The sequence below is a fragment of the Mauremys mutica genome, unplaced genomic scaffold (genome assembly GCF_020497125.1).
Source record: "Mauremys mutica isolate MM-2020 ecotype Southern unplaced genomic scaffold, ASM2049712v1 Super-Scaffold_100373, whole genome shotgun sequence".
NCBI lineage: Eukaryota > Metazoa > Chordata > Testudines > Geoemydidae > Mauremys > Mauremys mutica.
In genome coordinates, this window is record NW_025423324.1 from 16917 (window position 1) to 35835 (window position 18919).

Below are 18919 nucleotides of genomic sequence, written 5' to 3' on the forward strand. Positions count from 1 at the left end.
GTCCAAGCAGCGTTTCAGTCGCCTGCGTTTCTTCCTCACGCCACCTCTCCTCCCGTTCGCTGTGTGAGCGCTGGCACAGAGAGACGGTCTCCCTCCACTGGCCCGCCTCTGCTAGGTAGCAGCCCATACGTTCCTCGAACATCTTGTCCCTTATCTTTTTCTTTTGCCACCTAATCTTTGCCAGCCTCTGCGAGGGGGATGCTGTGGCAGGTCTGGAGACAGTGGAAGCTGTGAGATGGGAAACGGAGTGAATTCCTTGCAAAGATACATTTTTGCGAACAATTAACTGAGTCTAGGCTGTCTCTGTGAATTCTGGGTTGAGACCCCTGTGCCTGCTGGGGCACAAATCATTTTCGCGGTGGATTCTGGGTAAATGTCGCCAGTCATTCCTTCCTCCGGGAAAGCAACGGCAGACAATCATTTCAAGCCCGTTTTCCCAGAATTGCCCTGGCATACGCCATAGCGTGGCAACCATGGACACTGTTTTGCCTTTTGTGTATGTCACCGTATGTGTACTAGATGCCGCTGACAGAGGCGGGCCAGCAGCGCTACACAGCAGCATGCTTTTGCTTTTGCATGACAGCAGAGATGGTTACCAGCCATATTGTACCATCTACCATACCATAAATTGGTAATAAGATGGTAATAAGATAGGCATGGTTACCTGTCCTTTTGCACTGCAGTATTTGCTGCTGTCATAAGTGCCCCTGGCCGAGCAGCCAGGGGCGCAAAAGCAAAAATTGGGAATGACTCCCTGAGTCAATCCCTCCTTTTTGGTATCTAAAAATAGAATCAGTCCTGCCTAGATTATGGGCAAGTGTACTAGAGAACAACTGTATCATAGAACCAGAGAGCACAGCTGCTCTGTGTCAGATCCTGCCTAAATTATGAGCTGTATGCTATTCACAGGGGGTGCTCCTGCAACAACACCACCTGTTCATTCCGTTCTTACCCCAGCCTTCCTGGGCTACCATACCATTGTCCCCCCACTTGTGTGATGAAGTAATAAAGAATGCAGGAATAAGACACAGTGACTTGTTTGTGAGAAATGAGTGGAAGGAAGCCTCCAGCTGCAATGATAGTCCAGGCAGGACATTAAGGAGTGTGGATGAAGGAGCCCATCATCCCTCTGCTAGTCCAGGGGCAATTGAATCTTTTATTTACAATGAAGGGTGGGGGCTGATGGAGCTCAGCCCCCTGTTGCAATGATGAGGACGGTTACCAGCCATATTGCACCATCTGCCATCAAAAATTAGGGACAGGCGCCCTTGATCGACCTTACTGATGCTAGTCGGCATGGCTACCAACCCTTTTGCACTGCCCCATGTGCCAATAGGCTGATGATGAGGACGGATACCCATCTTTTTGTACCATCAGCCATCCATAGCGTGGGGGGAGCAAGGATGTTGGTGTTGAATGCTGCACCATCGCGTCTATCTGCAGCATTCAGTAAAGATAGGGTGACATGTAAAAGAGTCAACAGAGGATTGTTTTCACTTCTGGTGGTGGGTGGGGTGTGTGCGCAAATTGCCGAACTATGCCCTGACCCACCGCAGACACTGTGTTTGACCGTAGAAGCATTTGGAGCTCATCCAAGAATGCAGATACTTTTCGGAGACAGCAGGAACTGTGGGATACCTTGCGTCCTCATTCCCCCCTCCCTCCATGAGCGTCCATTATATTCTTTGGCTTTCCGTTACGCTCGTCACGCAGCTGCGTGCTGAGTCTGTGCTATGCCGTCTGTCCGAAGATTTTTTTAAAATACTTTGGACCAGGTGTAAAATTACAGTAATTACCCTAATTAGATGCAGGAGTCTCCGAGCGAGATCACCCTGAGGAGGGTCACTGAAGGAGATAGAGAGCGCATGCTGCGTGAAAGCTAGCACGAACCATGGCCCGATGCAGCCGTGCTCGGGGAGGCAGTGCTCCCTGAGTACCTCATGAAAGCCTTGCGCGGAAAACTGTGCTACCACGGAGCACCCAATAAGGCAGCTCTCCCCAGGAACCTCCTGCTGATGCTTTTCGATTAACGCAAGGAGAGCTTCGTGGAGATCTCCAAGGATGATTTCTGTTCTATCCCCATATCTAGAGAGACCTCCTTTTCACACAGTTAAGATTCCTGTTATATTAAGAATAAAAGTTAACATGGTTAAAGCACTTACCGACTGCTCCTTCCCCTGATTCAGGGTCTGGGTTAATGGCCGGGGAGGGTTGTTGGGGGATCTCCGTGACGGTGATGAATAGATCCTGGCTGTCGGGGAAACCAGCGTTGTAAGCGCTCTCGCCTGCCTCGTCCTCCACAAACCCTTCCTCATCTTCCCCGTCCGCGAACATCACCGAGGAACTGGCCGTCGACACTGTCCCATCGTCAGAGTCAACGGTCACTGGTGGGGCAGTGGTGGCAGGCTCCGTAGCGTCCGTTTGCCGCTTTGATTTTTTGGTAGCCTTGTCTGGGGTCCTTGATTTTCACGCGGCGCTGCGTTGCATCCCGCCTGTATCCTCTGTCTCTCATGGCTTTGGAGACCTTCTCGTAGGTCTTCGCATTCCCTGTTTTGGAGCGCAGCTCCGAAAGCACAGACTCCTCGCCCCACACACCGATCAGATTGAAGAGTTCCCAGTCAGTCTATGCTGGGTCCCTCTTTCTATTCACGGATAACATTAACTCCTCTGCTGGAGAGCTCTGCATCGTTGCAGGTGCTGCTGAGCTCGCCCCGATGTCCAGCCAGGACGTCAGATTCAAAGTGCCCAGACAGGAAAATGAATTCAAATTTTCCCGGGTCATTTCCTGTGTGGCTGGTCAGAGAATCCAAGCTCGGACTGCTGTCCAGAGCGTCAACAGAGTGGTGCACTGTGGGATAGCTCCCGGAGCTACTAAGTTCGATTTGCATCCACACCTAGCCTAATTCGAGCTAGCCATGTCAAATTTAGCGTTACTCCACCTGTCGGGGTGGAGTACCAAATTCGAACTAAAGAGCCCTCTAGTTCGAATTAAATGGCTTCCTGGTGTGGACGGTTGAGCGGTTAGTTTGAATTAACGCTGCTAAATTCGAATTAAAGTCCTAGTGTAGACCAGGCCTAACAGACGTTTTGCAGCAGTTACAGTCTACTGAGCCCTTTTCATCATAGGCTGCAAAGAGGTTGGTGAGAGAACTCCCACAGTCTCTGTTCAGCCTCCTGTCCTGACAGGGACCTGACTTCCCCTTCCAGGAGCTGTTCCTGTAGTGGTGGGTTGGGGGGAACCCGCCCTCTACTCTGGGTTCCGGCCCAGGGACCCTAATGGTAGCAATTGTTGGCAGCCAACCTTTCACTGCCAGAGTTGCTACATTTCCCTGGGCCACTTCCCCACAGCTCTCCTACTTCTCCCTTCTTCACCCTTACCTTAGGGCTCCTTTAACGATGGTTTGAGGGTGTCTTCAGTAACGAGCCCTTCAGCTGCACTTCCTCTCCTCTGGATCCCTGGCTCTCCTCTGCCTGACTGGAGTGAGCCCTTTTTATAGTATCAGCAGGGCCTTAATTAGAGTCAGGTGGTCACATTACTTAATGGCCTCACCTGACTCGTTACAGGTTAATTAGAGACAGGTGTTCTCATTAGCCTGGAGCAGCCCCTGCTCTGGTCAGTCAGGGAACAGAAAACTGTTAATCCAGTGGCCAGTATATCTGCCTTCTGCTATTCTGCTGTACCCAACTGCCCTGGGTCTATCACAGTACATAAGCCATGGCCTCTCCGCTTTGTCACCATTGGGGATTTCACACCAGGAATGTGTTGGATGGAAACTTCTATTTTCATTTTCTTTGGGGAACATGAAGTTTTTCACTTGCTGTGGCCCAGGCAGTACAAGGAAGTCCCTCAGGCTACTGCTCAAGTGGGTCCACAGTCCTGGATCATCTAGATTTAAGGAACTAAACTCAGCAGCAGCTGTATCTTGTGCCTCCACCACACTCTTCTCTAATCTACACTTTTCTTCAGGAATGTGCATGGTTACATCCATTTGAGATGGAGATATGGATGCTGCAGTAGCTGCCAGGTCTCCTGCACTCTGACTACCTGGAAGATCAGGCATCTCCTCACCACTCACATCCTTACTGGGGCCGGAAGGCTCAACGTGAACCATGTGTATCTCAGGAGAGCTCCTTCCTGCTTAGACAGAAAAGCTTCCTTTGCTGTCTTTCCTTTTCTGAATGCTGCCTCAGAGGGGCGTTTTCTTCTTTCACTCATGACTGCTGTTCTGTGCCAGCTAGAGTGGCAGGGGACAAATAAGCAGGCTGGTAGCAGGGTCTGAATGAGGGAAGATATCAGCATCTTAAGGGCCTAACTGGCTCCTACTACTTCAGTTGACTGACTGCCTGTTCTCCTCAAGCGGGTTCAAGGAAGCAGCAGGAAATAGGAAGCTCCCTGAGAAGCTGGTGTTAATCTGTCCAGACTCCTGGGGGTGCTCGAGAGGTACATAAGAGGCTCCTCCTCCTCTCCCTCCCTGCAGCTCCTGTTGCTTTCTGTTATTCCCTCTCCCCTTTTCTCCTGCCTGCCTGTTATATCTCTTGTGCCCCCTTCCTCCAGCACAGCACTCCACCATCTCTGTGCATCTCCAGCAGAGAGAAAACATATGCACCAGCACCAGACACAATTTTCTACGCTCTGGATCCTAGTGGTGGCCTGCCACAGTTTGGCACCTGTGGCAGCCGCCTCAGTTCGCCTCATGGTAAGGCCAGCCCTGTCCTGTGGGCACGGAGAACCTAACTCCCATTGAGGTCAGCCAGGGAGGCTGGATGTGCACATTGCAGGAAATAGACGGTCAGGGCAGCATAATCCACTGAAAAAACTGCAGCTTGCTAATTGCAACCCAGGCTCTCCCTGTGTGGCTCTTCGTCCTGCCTCTGCTGGCTGGAGCATGAGCAGAGCTTTCTGAGACAGCTGCTGCGGCTGTGGCCAGCCAGCGAAGCGCGTTTCCCATCGTCTCTCTTCTGGCTGTGGATGTTTGACTGCAGCAGCCCCGCAGAGGTCCTGGCCTCGCTCTCTAATGTCCATTCTCCTCTTGCTTTCATGGCGCTTCTTGGACCATGGAGTAGCCTCAGGAAAACATCCCAGCTGTGGACACAGGCACCAGCACCAATTCCCCAAGCCAGAGTCCCCTTTGCAATCCAGGGAACCAGCCTGGGTTGTCAGGAGCGCAGGGTGTGGCCCATGGTGACTGCAGACCCTGCCACTGCTGCACAGCGACTCCTGGGACCCTCTAGCCCATCAGCACTCGGCTCTCCCGCATTCTGCTGAGCGGCTGAGATCTGGGGGAACAGAAACCCTTTGTGAGAGACGGAAAATCTCCTCCCAGGAACACTCTGTCAATGGCTGCCAGAGGCCGTCCATGTGAAACCCCAAATGTGCAGCCCCTTGGATTCCCACAGGGGAGATCTCAGCTCATTCACTTGTCACCCGTGGCCGCAGTCTCTGACAGGGGGAATGTAGAGGGGGGTTTTGCCAATCCTCCCTTTTGCAGCGCCCATAACAGGAGGAGGTTTGGCCTTGTGATGTGAGCCCTGGGTCTGAGAATCAGGGCTCCTGGGATCTGGGGCTCTGGAATGGGGTGTGGTCTAGTGGGTGGAGCTGGATTTGTTGACAGTGAATGAGAGGGGCTTGTGCTGAAGGACCCTGGGTCAATCCCCACCAATTCCCGTGATGTCTACATGTGGCCATGATTTTACTTACCTCTCAATGTAGGTTATTTAGCCCATTCCTGGACACAGGTGTTACATCTGCTGCTGGCCACCCCTGAGATGTAGGTCCTTCATCCACACAAGGACATGGCACATCAAGGTCAATCCAGCAGCTCCCATCCGGTCTTCACCTCCGCAATGGAGGGCGAGCTCTAACCTGAGCAGAGAAAGACAGGGTGGTGTTCTTCAGGGGAATCTGCTGGAGCTCCTGCATCCCCTGCCCCACCTCACACCCCGACACGCTAAGGGTTTTCCAAAGATACCACTAATCTCGGATAAACAAAGCAGCTGAGATGAGGTCAATGTGGGTGGATTTACTGAGCAGACTGGTTCTAATGGAAGAACAGATTTCTTCCCTGCTCTAGGGAGATTCCCATAGGAAAAGTCTCGGATGTTTGGGGTGGAGGCAATGCAAACCCTCAGCCCCTTGAATGGCAGGAAATCAGGACTCGGGGAGTTAAGGGGTGTCTCTGTCCTGCTGGAGGGAGCAGATCTGGAGACCAGGAAGAGCACTAGTGGCATTGTAGGAAAGCCAGTGACTTCTACCTGTGAAAGTGGCTGAAGCTTCTGGCAGACACTAGAGTCCCGGATCCTTGCACCTCCTTTGGGGATCCCTTTCCTAGGAATAAAATAAGGACACCACACAGAGAATGACATTTGAATCCCAGGTCTGGGATCCAGGGCAAAGGGATGATCTCAGCCAGGCTACGTACCAGGAACCTGATTTTGGTCCCAAGAGCCACAATTACCCAGAGGAGGTTTTCTTCCTCATTTGCTTTCAGGTTATTTACTCACAGGATTCATTTGTCTGCTTTGCCGGGTCTCCACTCTCTGCAGCTGTTCATTGGTTTTAGTAACAGTCTTTCAGTTTTTGCTTCTGTTTCCATTTCTTACAGTGTAGCATCTACTCAGCACTTTTTAAAAAAATAAAACAATTCAAAACAAAATCCTGATCCTATATTGAAAAGGAAGGTTCCTGAGAATTTGGCTGCAGAACTTTAGTGTCTGCATATTTCAGTCCCTATTATTTATTCAGGTGCAGGTCTGATGTAATCTGCGCCCCCAAGAATGCTCATATGATGCACGGGGGGGGGGGGGCTTAGAATACCTGTTAAAAGAGAAGAGAGTAGATTAAAAGGTGGGGAAATCAACCAATGCATCAGCCCTTCTCTGCATCATTAAAGCACCAGGCATGGGAGCGAAACAGGTTAAAAATCCCCATGGTTCTTTCCCACTAGACAGACATCCAGAAAGAAAAAGGCCTTCAGCCAATTATTTCCTTACACTCAGAAGGGGTGAAATTCAGCCCTGTGCAGACAGCCAGGGCAAGGTCTGTGCATCACAGTGGGGTTAAGTGGCACTTCACTGCCCAGGTGCTTGGAGACTTCGGTGGCAGTTTTCCTCCTGGATTGGAACAGCCGGCTGGAATCCTGTGAGGTACAGAGCAGAGAGAGGTTTGGGCCACAACGTTCACCTCAGAGGCTGAGCTTCTGCAGACTTTTGGGATGTTCCCATCTGAGGAGGAGGATTTTGGCCAGCCCCAGCTCAGAGCTTTCAGTCACTTCAACCAGTGATTCTCTGGCACAGTTGATCTAAAGCAGCTGAACTTTTCAGGCCTTGCCCCCATCTCCGACCCCCCTCCCACCTCGCATTGCCCCTTAACAGCCCTCTCCCTTCTCTCGATCCCTGCCAAGCCCAAATACAGAGCCTAGCCCACGCTCCTCCTCTCTTAGACCCTCTCCTCACACGACCCTCCCCTACCTTTGACAGACTGATCCCGGCGCCCTTTACCCAGCTCCTGGAGAAATCATGGCTCCTCAGGACAACCTGGGAGTGGATGGTTCCAACCTCTGTGTGGGGTGCGTGGTTTTCCGTCTAAGCATCACTGAGAGCCAGCACGTCTCGATTTCACAGGACGAGGGAAGTCTAGGAAGCGCTGCACTTCTTGAGGACTTCCAACTTCGCCCCATTTATGAATGGCTTCCACCTTATTTGGATCAATTGTAACATCTTCTGGGGAGAGGATGTACCCCCAAAACTCTGTGGAGAGTTGGCTGGAGGTTCCGCTTTTCCAATTCTGCGTTGAGACCATGCTTCCGAAACCTCTCCAGGTTCAGATGTGCTGCGTGTGCTGCTCTGGGTTCTCCAAAAAGAGACGTATGTCACCCGCATAGATGACACTGTCCCCAAATACATCACTGATGAAGTGCTGCAAGGTCAGGGGACCATTAGTTAGCTCAACTAGCATATCAGACTGTTAAAATGTCCATCGTCTGTTTTGAAATCTGTCTTCCATTTGTCCCTTGCCCAAACGAGCCTTAGATTGGAAATCCTTGCAGATGAAGGTTGATGAAACTCTTTGCAGATTTCCTGTGAGCCAACAATTGTGGGATTCACAGCAGAGGGTAATGGTTTCAAATGATTGCTTTGTTCAGGAGCTGATTGTCTAAAGAGAGGCGTAGCAGAGTCCCACATTTCTTCTTCCCCAAAAGGGCCTGCTCTTAGGACCGGTTTTCATGACTGTACGCAGGGATATCCACTAATTCTGGTCCCAACAATGCGTAAATACAGGGAAAAGCAACTTTCAACCAAGGTGGTAGGTCAATAGGGCAGTCATAGTCCCGGTCCAGAGGTAACAAGTCCACATTTCTTTCTAAGGTATCCATGTAATCTTGGTATTTATCAGGAACGCCACCATTAATCAAACCCTAACCCCTCCCCTTGACCCTCCCAAGCCCTACCCGTTGACCCCTTAGTCCCTCCCACCTGTCACCGAAAGTCCCGCCCCATGGGGGGTTTTAACTCCAGGGTCAAGGTGGCCACATGACTGGTAGCAAGGTGTGCCATGTGACCCCTCTAAGAACTCCTCCCACCACTCTCTACCAATCAGGATAGGTTTCATCCCAGAAGGACCACCCTGAGAGGAGATTTGACCAGTCAGGGTGAGTTCCGAGGTGGGGTGACCCATCCAGAAGTGGGTCGTGTGACTCCTCTAAGAACTCCTCCGACCGCCATCTACCAATTAGGATGGGTTTGACCCAATAGGACTGCCCTAAGAGGAGATCTTGACCAATCAGGGAGAATTCCGGGGCAGGGTGACCCGTCCGGAAGTGGGCCGTGTGACCCCACTAAGAACTCCTCCCAAGGCCCTCTGCCAATCAGAGTGCAGCACCATTACCCCATAAGTCCCAGCACCGGACAGATGAGGCCATCTCTTACCAAGGACACATGGTTTAGAAATTGTGGAAAGGCTGCTGAGAGGAAACCTGGACTCCTTCACCACCCCCGTGAGAACTTCAGACTCTGTCTTAGCCCCGAGGGTCTTTGACCATGCACGGAGAAAGCGCTACATCAGCGACAGTGCTGAGGAGGAGGAGGGAGTGACTGAGGGGAGCCCTTCGGCCCAGCCATTGATGGATAAACCGGAACCAGAACCCCAAACCCAACTGCTTGTGAGACACCCCAATGAGCATGGTGGCCTCTCTTTGTCCACCCCCGTAGAGGTGGAGTGTGATTGAGGCTCAGGGGTGTCACCGGTGGAGAAGGTGAACAGAAAAGACGTCACACAGGTTAATGAATGGTTAAGAAGCAATCGCTTCTTAATGGGTAAGGACCCGGGGGTTGTGTAAATCTAAAAACAAGCAGTGGGCTGCTTACACGGTTTCTGTTATGAAAATCAACAGCTCAATGATGTCTTCCTACATGGCCTGGAAACCCTGGACAGCGTTGCATGAAGCAGCGAAGATAACCGGGCCCACCTTGGTTTTGCTCAACGCCGATACAAATTGTTGACGAGGACTCTGAGGATGATGGCCATGAGGTGTTTCGGAGGAGGCTTGGCATAGAACTAACTGAGCCAGTGCCACGTTGTGAGCGTAAAAAAGTCACGCGGACTATTGTATGTGTTGCTGTTTATGCTGCCCTTAAGCACTGCCTGAGGGAAAAGCTTTGTGAAGAATGCGAGGGCCGTGTCATAGATTTGCCAGGCCAACGGCCCATGACTGGGTGACTTGGACTTTAGTGGATATAAACCACAAGCTCTGGGGCCTATGTGCTGAACTGGGTTTGGAAAGATGATGAAACACGGTTATTGCCGGAGGTTCTGCTGTGCAATGTCTGTGCCTAAGCCAAGAACATTCAGCGCAAGGGGGGACCTTGATCAATGCTGTGCGATTGAGTGGAGCCCCTGACTGTGTTTTAAAGAAAATAACCTGCTTACAGCTGGAGTGGAAAAATTGCAGGCACCTTCTGGTTCATTTTCTTTAAAACACAGTCAGGGTCTCCACTCACTTGCACAGCATTTCTCCAGTTATGGCAATCATGTGAACAAGGACGTGTGTATCACGAATTGTGGGGTTTTTGCTATAAAACCTGTTGAAAAATCTCTATTCAGGGGGACGCCAGTTTGCTGTGCCCCCCCCCCCCCGCATGCTCGTAATAAAGGGGCCTCGGGCGATTCTGATCCAAATACAACGCGGGGGCGTTTTTCCACGACACGGCGTGATATTGGCCATCTAGTCCGCACAAAAAGTTACAGATCCCTGCTTAAGGAAAAGACTATTTGTAAGAAATCTAAAAGGATTCAGCTAGAGAAAGGTGAGGGGACAAACACACGATAGAAAACTTGGTAGCTGTAAATTTAAAAAACAAACCCTATTGAAAAGGGCTTTGTGACTCTCTATGTTTCTGTTTGGAGGCCTTTGGCCCTTAAGTGAGCTAAAAGTTTTAATGAAGCATCTTGGCTTGGTTTCAAGGAGCTGTATGTCTTTTAAATCAAAAATCAATTGTGTGTGAGAACCTAGCGCTTGGGGGTTTTGTGTGTAAAAGTGACCCATTTACAGCAAAAAGCTGAAATGTATGTTGTGGGGGGGGGGGAATCCTAAGAAATGTGCTTACAGTAAAACAAACAGGCTGTTCAGACCTGTGTTTGAGTACAATAGAGTTGACTTATCCTGTTGAACTGAGTGGGTTTAAACCCCACTCCCTCCTCACTGAATAGCCAGGGTGACTGCGATTACTTACCCTTGGTGCCATAGGGTTAAATTTGATGTGGGTGGGTGGTTGTGGATGGTGAGTTCTGATTAATATGAAATGAAATAAAACCTCAGGAATTCACAGATGCTATTGGACAGTTTCAATATGACCCCAGGAGCTGGTGGAACACTATTGGACAGATTAAATATGGCCCTGGAGTTGGTCGAATGCTCTGGGTCATTCTTTCTAGAAAACACCCCCACCCCAAACTTTAAGCATGAAAGAAACGTGTTTAAAAAAACAACTCAAGCCCCAAGACATTCATTGATCTCTGCAAAGGGCCCCCTGCTTGGAAATGGGGACTGTTCAATACTCTAAGAAGGCCCCACAGAAACATTTATTTTAACTTACAGAGAAAAAGAAAAAAGAAAAAAGAAAAAAAAAAGCCCTGTTGTGCAGACAGCTTGGTCCCCCCACCCCAGATCACCACAGGGGGTGCTGCGGGACGGGTTCCTAAAGTCCTTAAGGATCTATTAGTTCAGAGCTGTGGGAATTAAATTAAGCTGCTAGCTACTATGCTGAAGTCTGTTGGAAACAATGGGCTAAGATGGTCTAAAAACCTCAGGTCTGTTGGAGACTGTTCTTTTCAACAGAAACTTTCTTGAAAGGCTGCTGGACGGCAGACAGAGGTACGGCTGGCTGGCTTGAACTCTGAAACTATACATTGTATAATGCCTCTCTTTGCCCAGGCTGTCTTAGGAAAATAATGGTGCCTATCTTCATTGCAGCGTGATCTGCTTAGCATGGACCCAGTAACTTTAAGCTGCACTTCACCACCAGGCCAAGGTAAAAACCATTTTAACTATAGTTGTGCTTAATATTGTTTTTAAAACCTTTAGTTATTACACAGTTTGTATAGGGATTTGGTGGTAATAGTCACTAACATTTTTGCTTGTTCTTTAACCTGAAGGCCCAAACACACATGGAGGGAACAGGACCAGCATGTGCCTGCAACACTGGATCCCTTAGTGAAAGGGAACTTTTTTGCAACTGGTTTTTAAAAGCATGTGGGGGGAGGGGTGTTATTGAAAAGTATATGGAGGCAAACTTGGTTTGGTGTGTTTCTAAAGCTGCTGATTTGTGTGTGAGAGGGGTCTGGGCAAGGCATAGGTGTAGGGTGTAAAAGTACTTGGTTTGTTTCAAACCAACAGGGGTTTTTTCCTGTGCAAAATGTGGTTTAAAATGGATTTTAAAAGCAGTTTGGTTTTTATTCTGCAAATTGAGATGTATTTTAAAAAATGTTTTTGAGGTTTTTGTTGTTTGTTGTTTTTTGTTTTACGTTTTAAGTGGTAGAAATAAACTCAAAACCTGTTTGTCGTACAGCCTGAACTGGGTGATTTGGTTTAAAGCTGTGACTTGTTAAACAGAAAAAAACCCCTAATGAATATTTAGTTTTGAAGTTTACAAGAGGGTTTCCTGTGTTTTATAATAATGCTGTTTGCTCCACAGTACGGTGGAAACATGAGAGATCCCTAGAGCAGAGGGAAAACAAGCTCAGAAGAAAAGGGAACGAGACAGCTGAAAGGGAAAATTCACCAGCATCAGTGACTGATGGATGGATGAAGCCCAGTAAATATATTTTGCTTATTGGTTGGGTTGTTCTGTGAGGTTTTGTATTTGAAGTGAATACATAGGTGTGGGTGAGAAAGTTGGTAAAGTTCAGTTTTGTAAAATGGTTCCCCCCACCCCCCATAGGCCTGGGCAACTTTTCTGACAATGCTTAGTCAGTGCTACAAGGACACCTCCTCCAGACCCGCCAAAGAGCCAGGAATCTGCTTGGAGACCTTTAACAACGCCTCAGCCTCAGCAGGGCTTTAAAGGGCTCAGAGCTCCGGCAGCTGAAGGGAGCCCAGAGCCCTTTAAATTCCCCTCCACGCAGCTCCAGCAGCTGGGTTGGGGCTGGGATTTAAAGGGCTCACAGCAGGGGGGAAAGTAACTTCCAGGACTTACCGGTACTGCCGGAATCCTGAGGGGCCATGGCCTCAACCGGAAGAGGTGGGGCCTCTCAAGATTTAAAGGTCCTGGAGCACCAGCTGTGGATGGGAGCCCCAGGGTCTTTAATTTGCCCCAGGCTCTTTAATTTGCCCCTGAGCCCAGGGTTGATTTAAAGGGCCCAGGGCTCAGGCCGCTGCGGAGCCCCGAGCCCTTTAGATTCCCCCCGCAGCTCCGGCAGCCGGATTCCGGTGTGGATTTAAAGGGCCCGGAGCTCCCACGGCTGCGGGGAGCACCGAGCCCTTTAAATCTGGCCCCAGCCCGGCTGCCAGAGCTGCGGGGGAAAATTAAAGGGCTCTGGGCTCCCTGCAGCCGCCAGAGCTCTGAGCCGTTCAAATCCCTGCTGAGGAAGCCGGTGTGGTCCGGCACGGCATATTGGCTCTTCCTGGTATGCCGTACTGGACCATAATGGCTTATTTTCATCTCTGCTTCAGAGATCCCACGGCTGCGGGGAGCCCAGAGCCCTTTAATTTCCCCCTGCAGATCTGGCAGCTGGGCTTGGGCCAGGATTTAAAGGGCTCGGAGATCCCGCAGCTGCGGGAATCCAAGAGACCTTTAAATACCCCCTGCAGCTCTGGAAGCCAGGCTGGGGCTGCGAATTAAAGGGCTCAGAGCTCCCGTGGCTACAGGGAGCCCAGAGCCCTTTAAAATTCCCCCGCAGCTCTGGCAGCCGGATTCGGGTGTGGATTTAAAGGGCGCGGAGCTGCCACGGTTGCAGGGAGCCAGAGCATTGCCGGGCTGGGGCCAGGATTTGAAGGGCCCAGAGCTCCTGCCGCTGCAGGGAATACCGAGCTTTTTAATTCCCAGCCCCAGCCCGGCTGCCGGAGCTGCGGTGGGAGGGGAGGAGGGATTTAAAGGGTTCTGGGCTCCCCGCAGCTGCCGGAGCTCTGAGCCCTTTAAATCCCCACTGAGGAAGCCGGTGCGGTCCAGCACAGCGTACTGGCTCTTGTCACTATGCTGTACTGGCCCGTACCAGCTTACTTTCATCTCTGGCTCAGAACTCCTACGGCTGCGGGGAGCCCAGAGCTCTTTAAATTCCCCCCGCAGCTCCAGCACCCAGGCTGGGGCAGGGAATTAAAGGGCTGAGGGCTCTCTGGAGCGGCAGGAGCTCCAGGCCCTTTAAATCCTGGCTCCAGCCGGGTAAGGCTCAGGCTCCCCACAGCCATGGGAGCTCCAGGCCCTTTAAATCCACGCTCGAACCCGGCTGCCAGAGCTGCGGGGGGAATTTAAAGGCCCTGGGGCTCCCAGCCACAGCCGATGCTCCAGGACCTTTCAATCTTGAGAGGCCACACCCCCTCAGGACTCCAGCAGTACCGGTAAGTCCTGGAAGTTACTTTCACCCCTGACTTAATCATTCCTTTACCTGTGTTCACGTTGTGCGCCGGTGACTCCCCCGAGCCGCAGTCGCATTCCACCTCTAAGGGGGTGGACAAAGAGAAGCCACCATGCTCATTGGGGTGTCTCACAAGCAGTTGGGTTTTGGGTTCGGGTTCCGGCGTATCCATCAATGGCTGGGCCAAAGGGCTCCCCTCGGTCGCTCCCTCCTCCTCCTCGGCACTGTCGCTGATGTAGCGCTTTCTCCGCGGATGGTCAAAGACCCTCGGGGTGAAGACAGAGTCCAAAGTTCTCACGGGGGTGGTGAAGGAGTCCAGGTTTCCTCTGAGCAGCCTTCCCACGATTTCTAAACCATGTGTCCTTGGTGAGAGATGGCCTCGTCTGTCCAGCGCTGGGACTTATGAGGTGATGGTGCTGCACTCTGATTGGCAGAGGGCCCTGGGAGGAGTTCTTAATGGGGTCATACGGCCCACTCCCGGACGGGTCCCCCTGCCCCAGAACTCGCCCTGATTGGTCAGAATCCCCTCTTGGGGTGGTCCTGTCAGGACAAAACTGATCCTAATTGGTTGAGGGCAGTGAGAGGAGTTCTTAGAGGGGTCACAAGACACACGTCGGGATGGGTCACCCTCACACCCCAGAGCTCACCCTGATTGGTCAAATCTCCTCTTGGGGTGGTCCTTCCGGGAGGAAACCCATCCTGATTGGTAGAGGGTGGTGGGAGGAGTTCTTAGAGGGGTCACATGACACACCTGGCTTCCAGTCATGTGGCCGCCTTGACCACGAAGTAATACCCCCATGGGGCGGGACTTCCGGTGACAGGTGGGAGGGACTAAGGAGTCATGGGGCGGGATTAGGGTTTGATTAATGGTGGGGTGTAAGGGTCCGGGTGCGGGTCCCCTTTTCCGGTGAGGGGTCGCTCTTCGCCTTCGGGCGCCTGGGATCCAGGCCGCCTCACTACAGGAGGCTTGAATAGAAGTTCAGTCGATAAAGCCCAGGCCCTAGCTCAGGGCGGGGCAGCAACCAAAGGCAGGGCTCAGACCCTCAGGCAGGGCTGAGCAGCAGTTCAGTCTGTAAAGCCCAAGCCCTAGCTCAGGACAGGGCAGCAACCAAAGGCAGGGCTCAGACCCTCAGGCAGGGCTGAGCAGCAGTTCAGTCTGTAAAGCCCAGGCCCTAGCTCAGGGCGGGGCAGCACCAAGAGGCAGGGCTCAGACCCTCAGGCAGGGCTGAGCAGCAGTTCAGTCTGTAAAGCCCAGGCCCTAGCTCAGGGCGGGGCAGCACCAAGAGGCAGGGCTCAGACCCTCAGGCAGGGCTGAGCAGCAGTTCAGTCTGTAAAGCCCAGGCCCTAGCTCAGGGCGGGGCAGCACCAAGAGGCAGGGCTCAGACCCTCAGGCAGGGCTGAGCAGCAGTTCAGTCTGTAAAGCCCAGGCCCTAGCTCAGGGCGGGGCAGCAACAAGAGGCAGGGCTCAGACCCTCGGGCAGGGCTGAGCAGCAGTTCAGTCTGTAAAGCCCAGGCCCTAGCTCAGGGCGGGGCAGCACCAAGAGGCAGGGCTCAGACCCTCAGGCAGGGCTGAGCAGCAGTTCAGTCTGTAAAGCCCAAGCCCTAGCTCAGGGCGGGGCAGCACCAAGAGGCAGGGCTCAGACCCTCAGGCAGGGCTGAGCAGCAGTTCAGTCTGTAAAGCCCAGGCCCTAGCTCAGGGCAGGGCAGCAACAAGAGGCAGGGCTCAGACCCTCAGGCAGGGCTGAGCAGCAGTTCAGGTAAGTCCAGGCTCCTAAGCCCAAGCGGTGGGGTTGAGGGGGAGACTGCCACCCATGAGTGGGGTGGCAGGGGGGACACAGGCCCACCCACTCCACTGTGTCCCAGCCCGGGGCCCTAGCAGCTGCGGGGATCCGTTGCAGTCAGTGGGGATCCTGGCCGCAACACACTGACATAGGCTCAGGGTCAGCGGCAGCCAGACTGGGGTCGGCTATCCCCGGGCCACTTCCACTCTCCCCCTCCACTGGTGCCTGTGTCGTTGCGGCTTCAGCCGGGGGGTCTACCAGCATCGGCTCCTCAGGAGAGGGGTGTACCGGTGGGCTCGACTCCTCCTCGGGGTACCGAGCTTGGGGCAGGCTTGGCCAGTCCTCCTCTGGGTACCGGGTTCGGGGCAGGCTCGACCAGTCGTCCTCGGGGTACCGGGTTCGGGGCAGGCTCGGCCAGTCCTCCTCTGGGTACCGGGCTAGGGGCAGGTTCCACCAGGTGTCCTCTGGGTACCGGGCTTGGGGCAGGCTTGGTTCGGCAGGAGCTCGGGCACCAGCGTCTGTCTCCTCCCGCGGTCGGGCTCCAACTGAGCGCTGGGCCCAGGCTTTTGTACTTCCTGTCCCGCCCCTTGACTTCCGGGGGGCGGGGACAGGCGGTGGTGGCTCCGCCCACTGAGGCAGCTGATCTGGCTTATCTCTCTCAGGTGCGCCTGGGAGCCAGGCCGCCTCACTACATGGGGCCTGTCTACTGCTGCCAGGTGTTGAGTATGTGCAGGCAGAACCGGAGCCAGTGTCAATGTCCAGGCCGGAGGTCGAAGCCGGGTGGGCAGAAGTATGAACCAATGTCCGTATCCATGCAGAGGTCGAAGCCATGTAGTTGAAACTGAAGGTGTTGGGGAAGATCAGGAGGAGGAGGAGGCAATGCTGTGCAGCGGGTGGGTGGAGGGCCTGGAGCAAGGCTAGAGAAAGGCAAGGAGAATACTGAGCCGGGGTTCAGAACCCAAATCTGGAGCCAAGAAGGGTCATGCCAAAGTCATAGCTAGACACTGGAGTCAAGAGCCCAGCCAGAGTCAACAGCGAGAAACCGGAGGGCAGGGAAGGGCAGGGCAGGGCGTACATGCGGGCAGGAATGAGGATGACTTACTGGAGCCTGGAGACCCCTTATCGGGGGACTCCCTTCCTAGCAATAACAGAAGGACAGCGGGATGACAAAGATGTCTCTGAGCCTGGGGACCAAGCCAAGGGGAGCTCCCATCCAGGCTGTGTGCCAGGACCCCATCACCCTCCCTGTTCATTTCACACGCACAGACCCCCTGGCCGGAGGGGAGAATAAAGGGCAGAAGTGAAGGTGCCCCTGGGGGAAAGGCTCTAGGCCGGGACCCAGTCCACTTCCCAGATCTACACCCAGGATTGTGTGACCAGGCCCACAGCCCTTCCTCTGCGTCTCAGTTCCCACCTGCCGGATGGGGAGGCTCCTCCCCTGCCCCAGGGTGTTCGGGGGGAGTTTCATTCCTGGCTGGGAAGGGCTCAGATACCAGTTGGGTGGATTGGGCCCCAGGTGGGGGATGGTCGGACATTCGCTGCATCAGAGGTGACAGGGGCCATGGGAAGGTCTGAGCAGTGATGATGGGGGAGGGGCCCCATGTCAGGCCACCCCTCCCAGACTGCAATGGCTATTGAGCACAACCCCTGGCTCTGCGGATGCTCTCACTTCTGGGCCAGCCCCACAGCCTGATTCTTCCCAACCAGTATCTGGCCTGGGCCCAGCCCCAGGGGTCGGGGTGGGGCAGGGTGTCCAGAGCGAGGTGCTCAGCCTTGGTTTCTCTCAGTGCTGCGGGGGGCTCTATGGCCGCTCCCCCCAGCCCTTCCCCCCAGGCACAGTGAGACAGAGCAGTACCTGCGGCAGGGGGTCCGAGCTGGTCATGCGAGGGGGGGGGGCCTTCAATCCTGCCCCACGGAGCACAGCTCCTGCAGGGCGTCGGGCAGCTTGCCCATGAGCCTGATATTAAATAGCTGTCCCATGATTTTGTTTGTAATTTCCCCCTGTTGCAAGGGAACAAGGATCAATCAGAGACTCCGACACCCATGAGAACGAAGGGTATTAACGGCACCGGGAGCCAGCAACATTTCCTCCCCACATCTGAGGGACGGATTCCCCCGCCCAACCCCCGAGACGAAATCTTGTCTCTTCTCTAGTGACTTCCATCCCCTCTCCCACCATTGTGGAATGAACTCCTGCCCCCACTCCTCTCAGTCCCCCCGCGAGAACTGTTCTACCTCCCAACCCAGCGGGAATCCAGCTCCGCTCCCCGGAGTCCCCTCAGCCACCCTCGCCCCCTCCAGCCGAGGGCTGGGAGGCTTTGGGCAGTAGTGCCGGGGGTGAGAGGAAGTGGACACTTTTCCCCAAGGGATCCCCATGTCCTTAACGTGATGCCATGGGCAGTGGCTCTGGTGAATGGGGCACTTATGCAGCCTCTGCTGACTGACTCCACCACATCAGCCAGGCTGCCCTGCTTTGAGCTGCTCAGGGGAGAAGCTGGCACTGACCAATGGCACCTGTCTGGGGTCACCCTCTCCTTGCTCCCTGGTCAGCGCATGGGGATGGGATGGGAGCGATTTTCAATGGCCTGGAGGTGAAAGGCCCTGGGGGTCTCTACCCAGGTGACCCCTCTTTGGTTACCTCGTCCTCTAGCAGCTGGCCGGCTTCCCCCACGATGGAATACGTCAGCACCAGGCCAGCATGGCTGATGCGGTTGTGGGGGTGGTGGATGGCCAGCAGGCCCGCCTGGAGGAAACTCCTCTTCTGGTCTTCGGTGAATATTTCTCCGAAGACCTAAAACCAAAAGAACCAGAGCCCTTGCAATGGCCCAGAACCAGGCTCCAAATCCCTCTAGTGTCTCACAAGGTGGAGAAGAGTCCTGGGGCAGCCAACCTTTGGGGTCCCATGGACCAGGAACCCCCTTCAGTAGGAGGCTGCAGGCACTGAGGCCTCCAATAGCTCTTATGGAGCAGGATTCACCGCAGGTGCCATGAGATGCTGGGAATGTGTCTGCGCGCTCTGGAACCCAGCTCACACAGACAGCCCAGGACCCCTGCTGCTCCCAGCAGCGACAGC

General features: G+C 53.5%; 1 protein-coding gene and 1 long non-coding RNA gene across 2 annotated transcripts in view; both read right to left on the reverse strand.

Annotated features, from left to right (window-relative positions):
* Positions 1 to 5724: 5724 nt before the first annotated feature.
* LOC123361127 lies at positions 5725 to 6546 on the reverse strand. The gene is made up of 3 exons (XR_006576109.1): positions 6502 to 6546; positions 6253 to 6325; positions 5725 to 5863 (listed from the first exon to the last, which is right to left on the reverse strand). It is a non-coding gene; the product is annotated as an uncharacterized LOC123361127 (long non-coding RNA).
* The window catches only part of LOC123361126 (zinc finger protein 75A-like), a 32933-nt gene continuing 20557 nt past the window's right edge, over positions 6544 to 18919 (reverse strand). Inside the window, exons 9-12 of the mRNA XM_045001309.1 lie at positions 18485 to 18637; positions 17702 to 17847; positions 6991 to 7136; positions 6544 to 6814 (exon numbers count right to left, since the gene is read on the reverse strand). Coding sequence (XP_044857244.1) covers positions 17746 to 17847; positions 18485 to 18637 — 255 coding nt within the window. The 3' untranslated portion in view covers positions 6544 to 6814; positions 6991 to 7136; positions 17702 to 17745. The remainder of the gene's footprint in view (positions 6815 to 6990; positions 7137 to 17701; positions 17848 to 18484; positions 18638 to 18919) is intronic.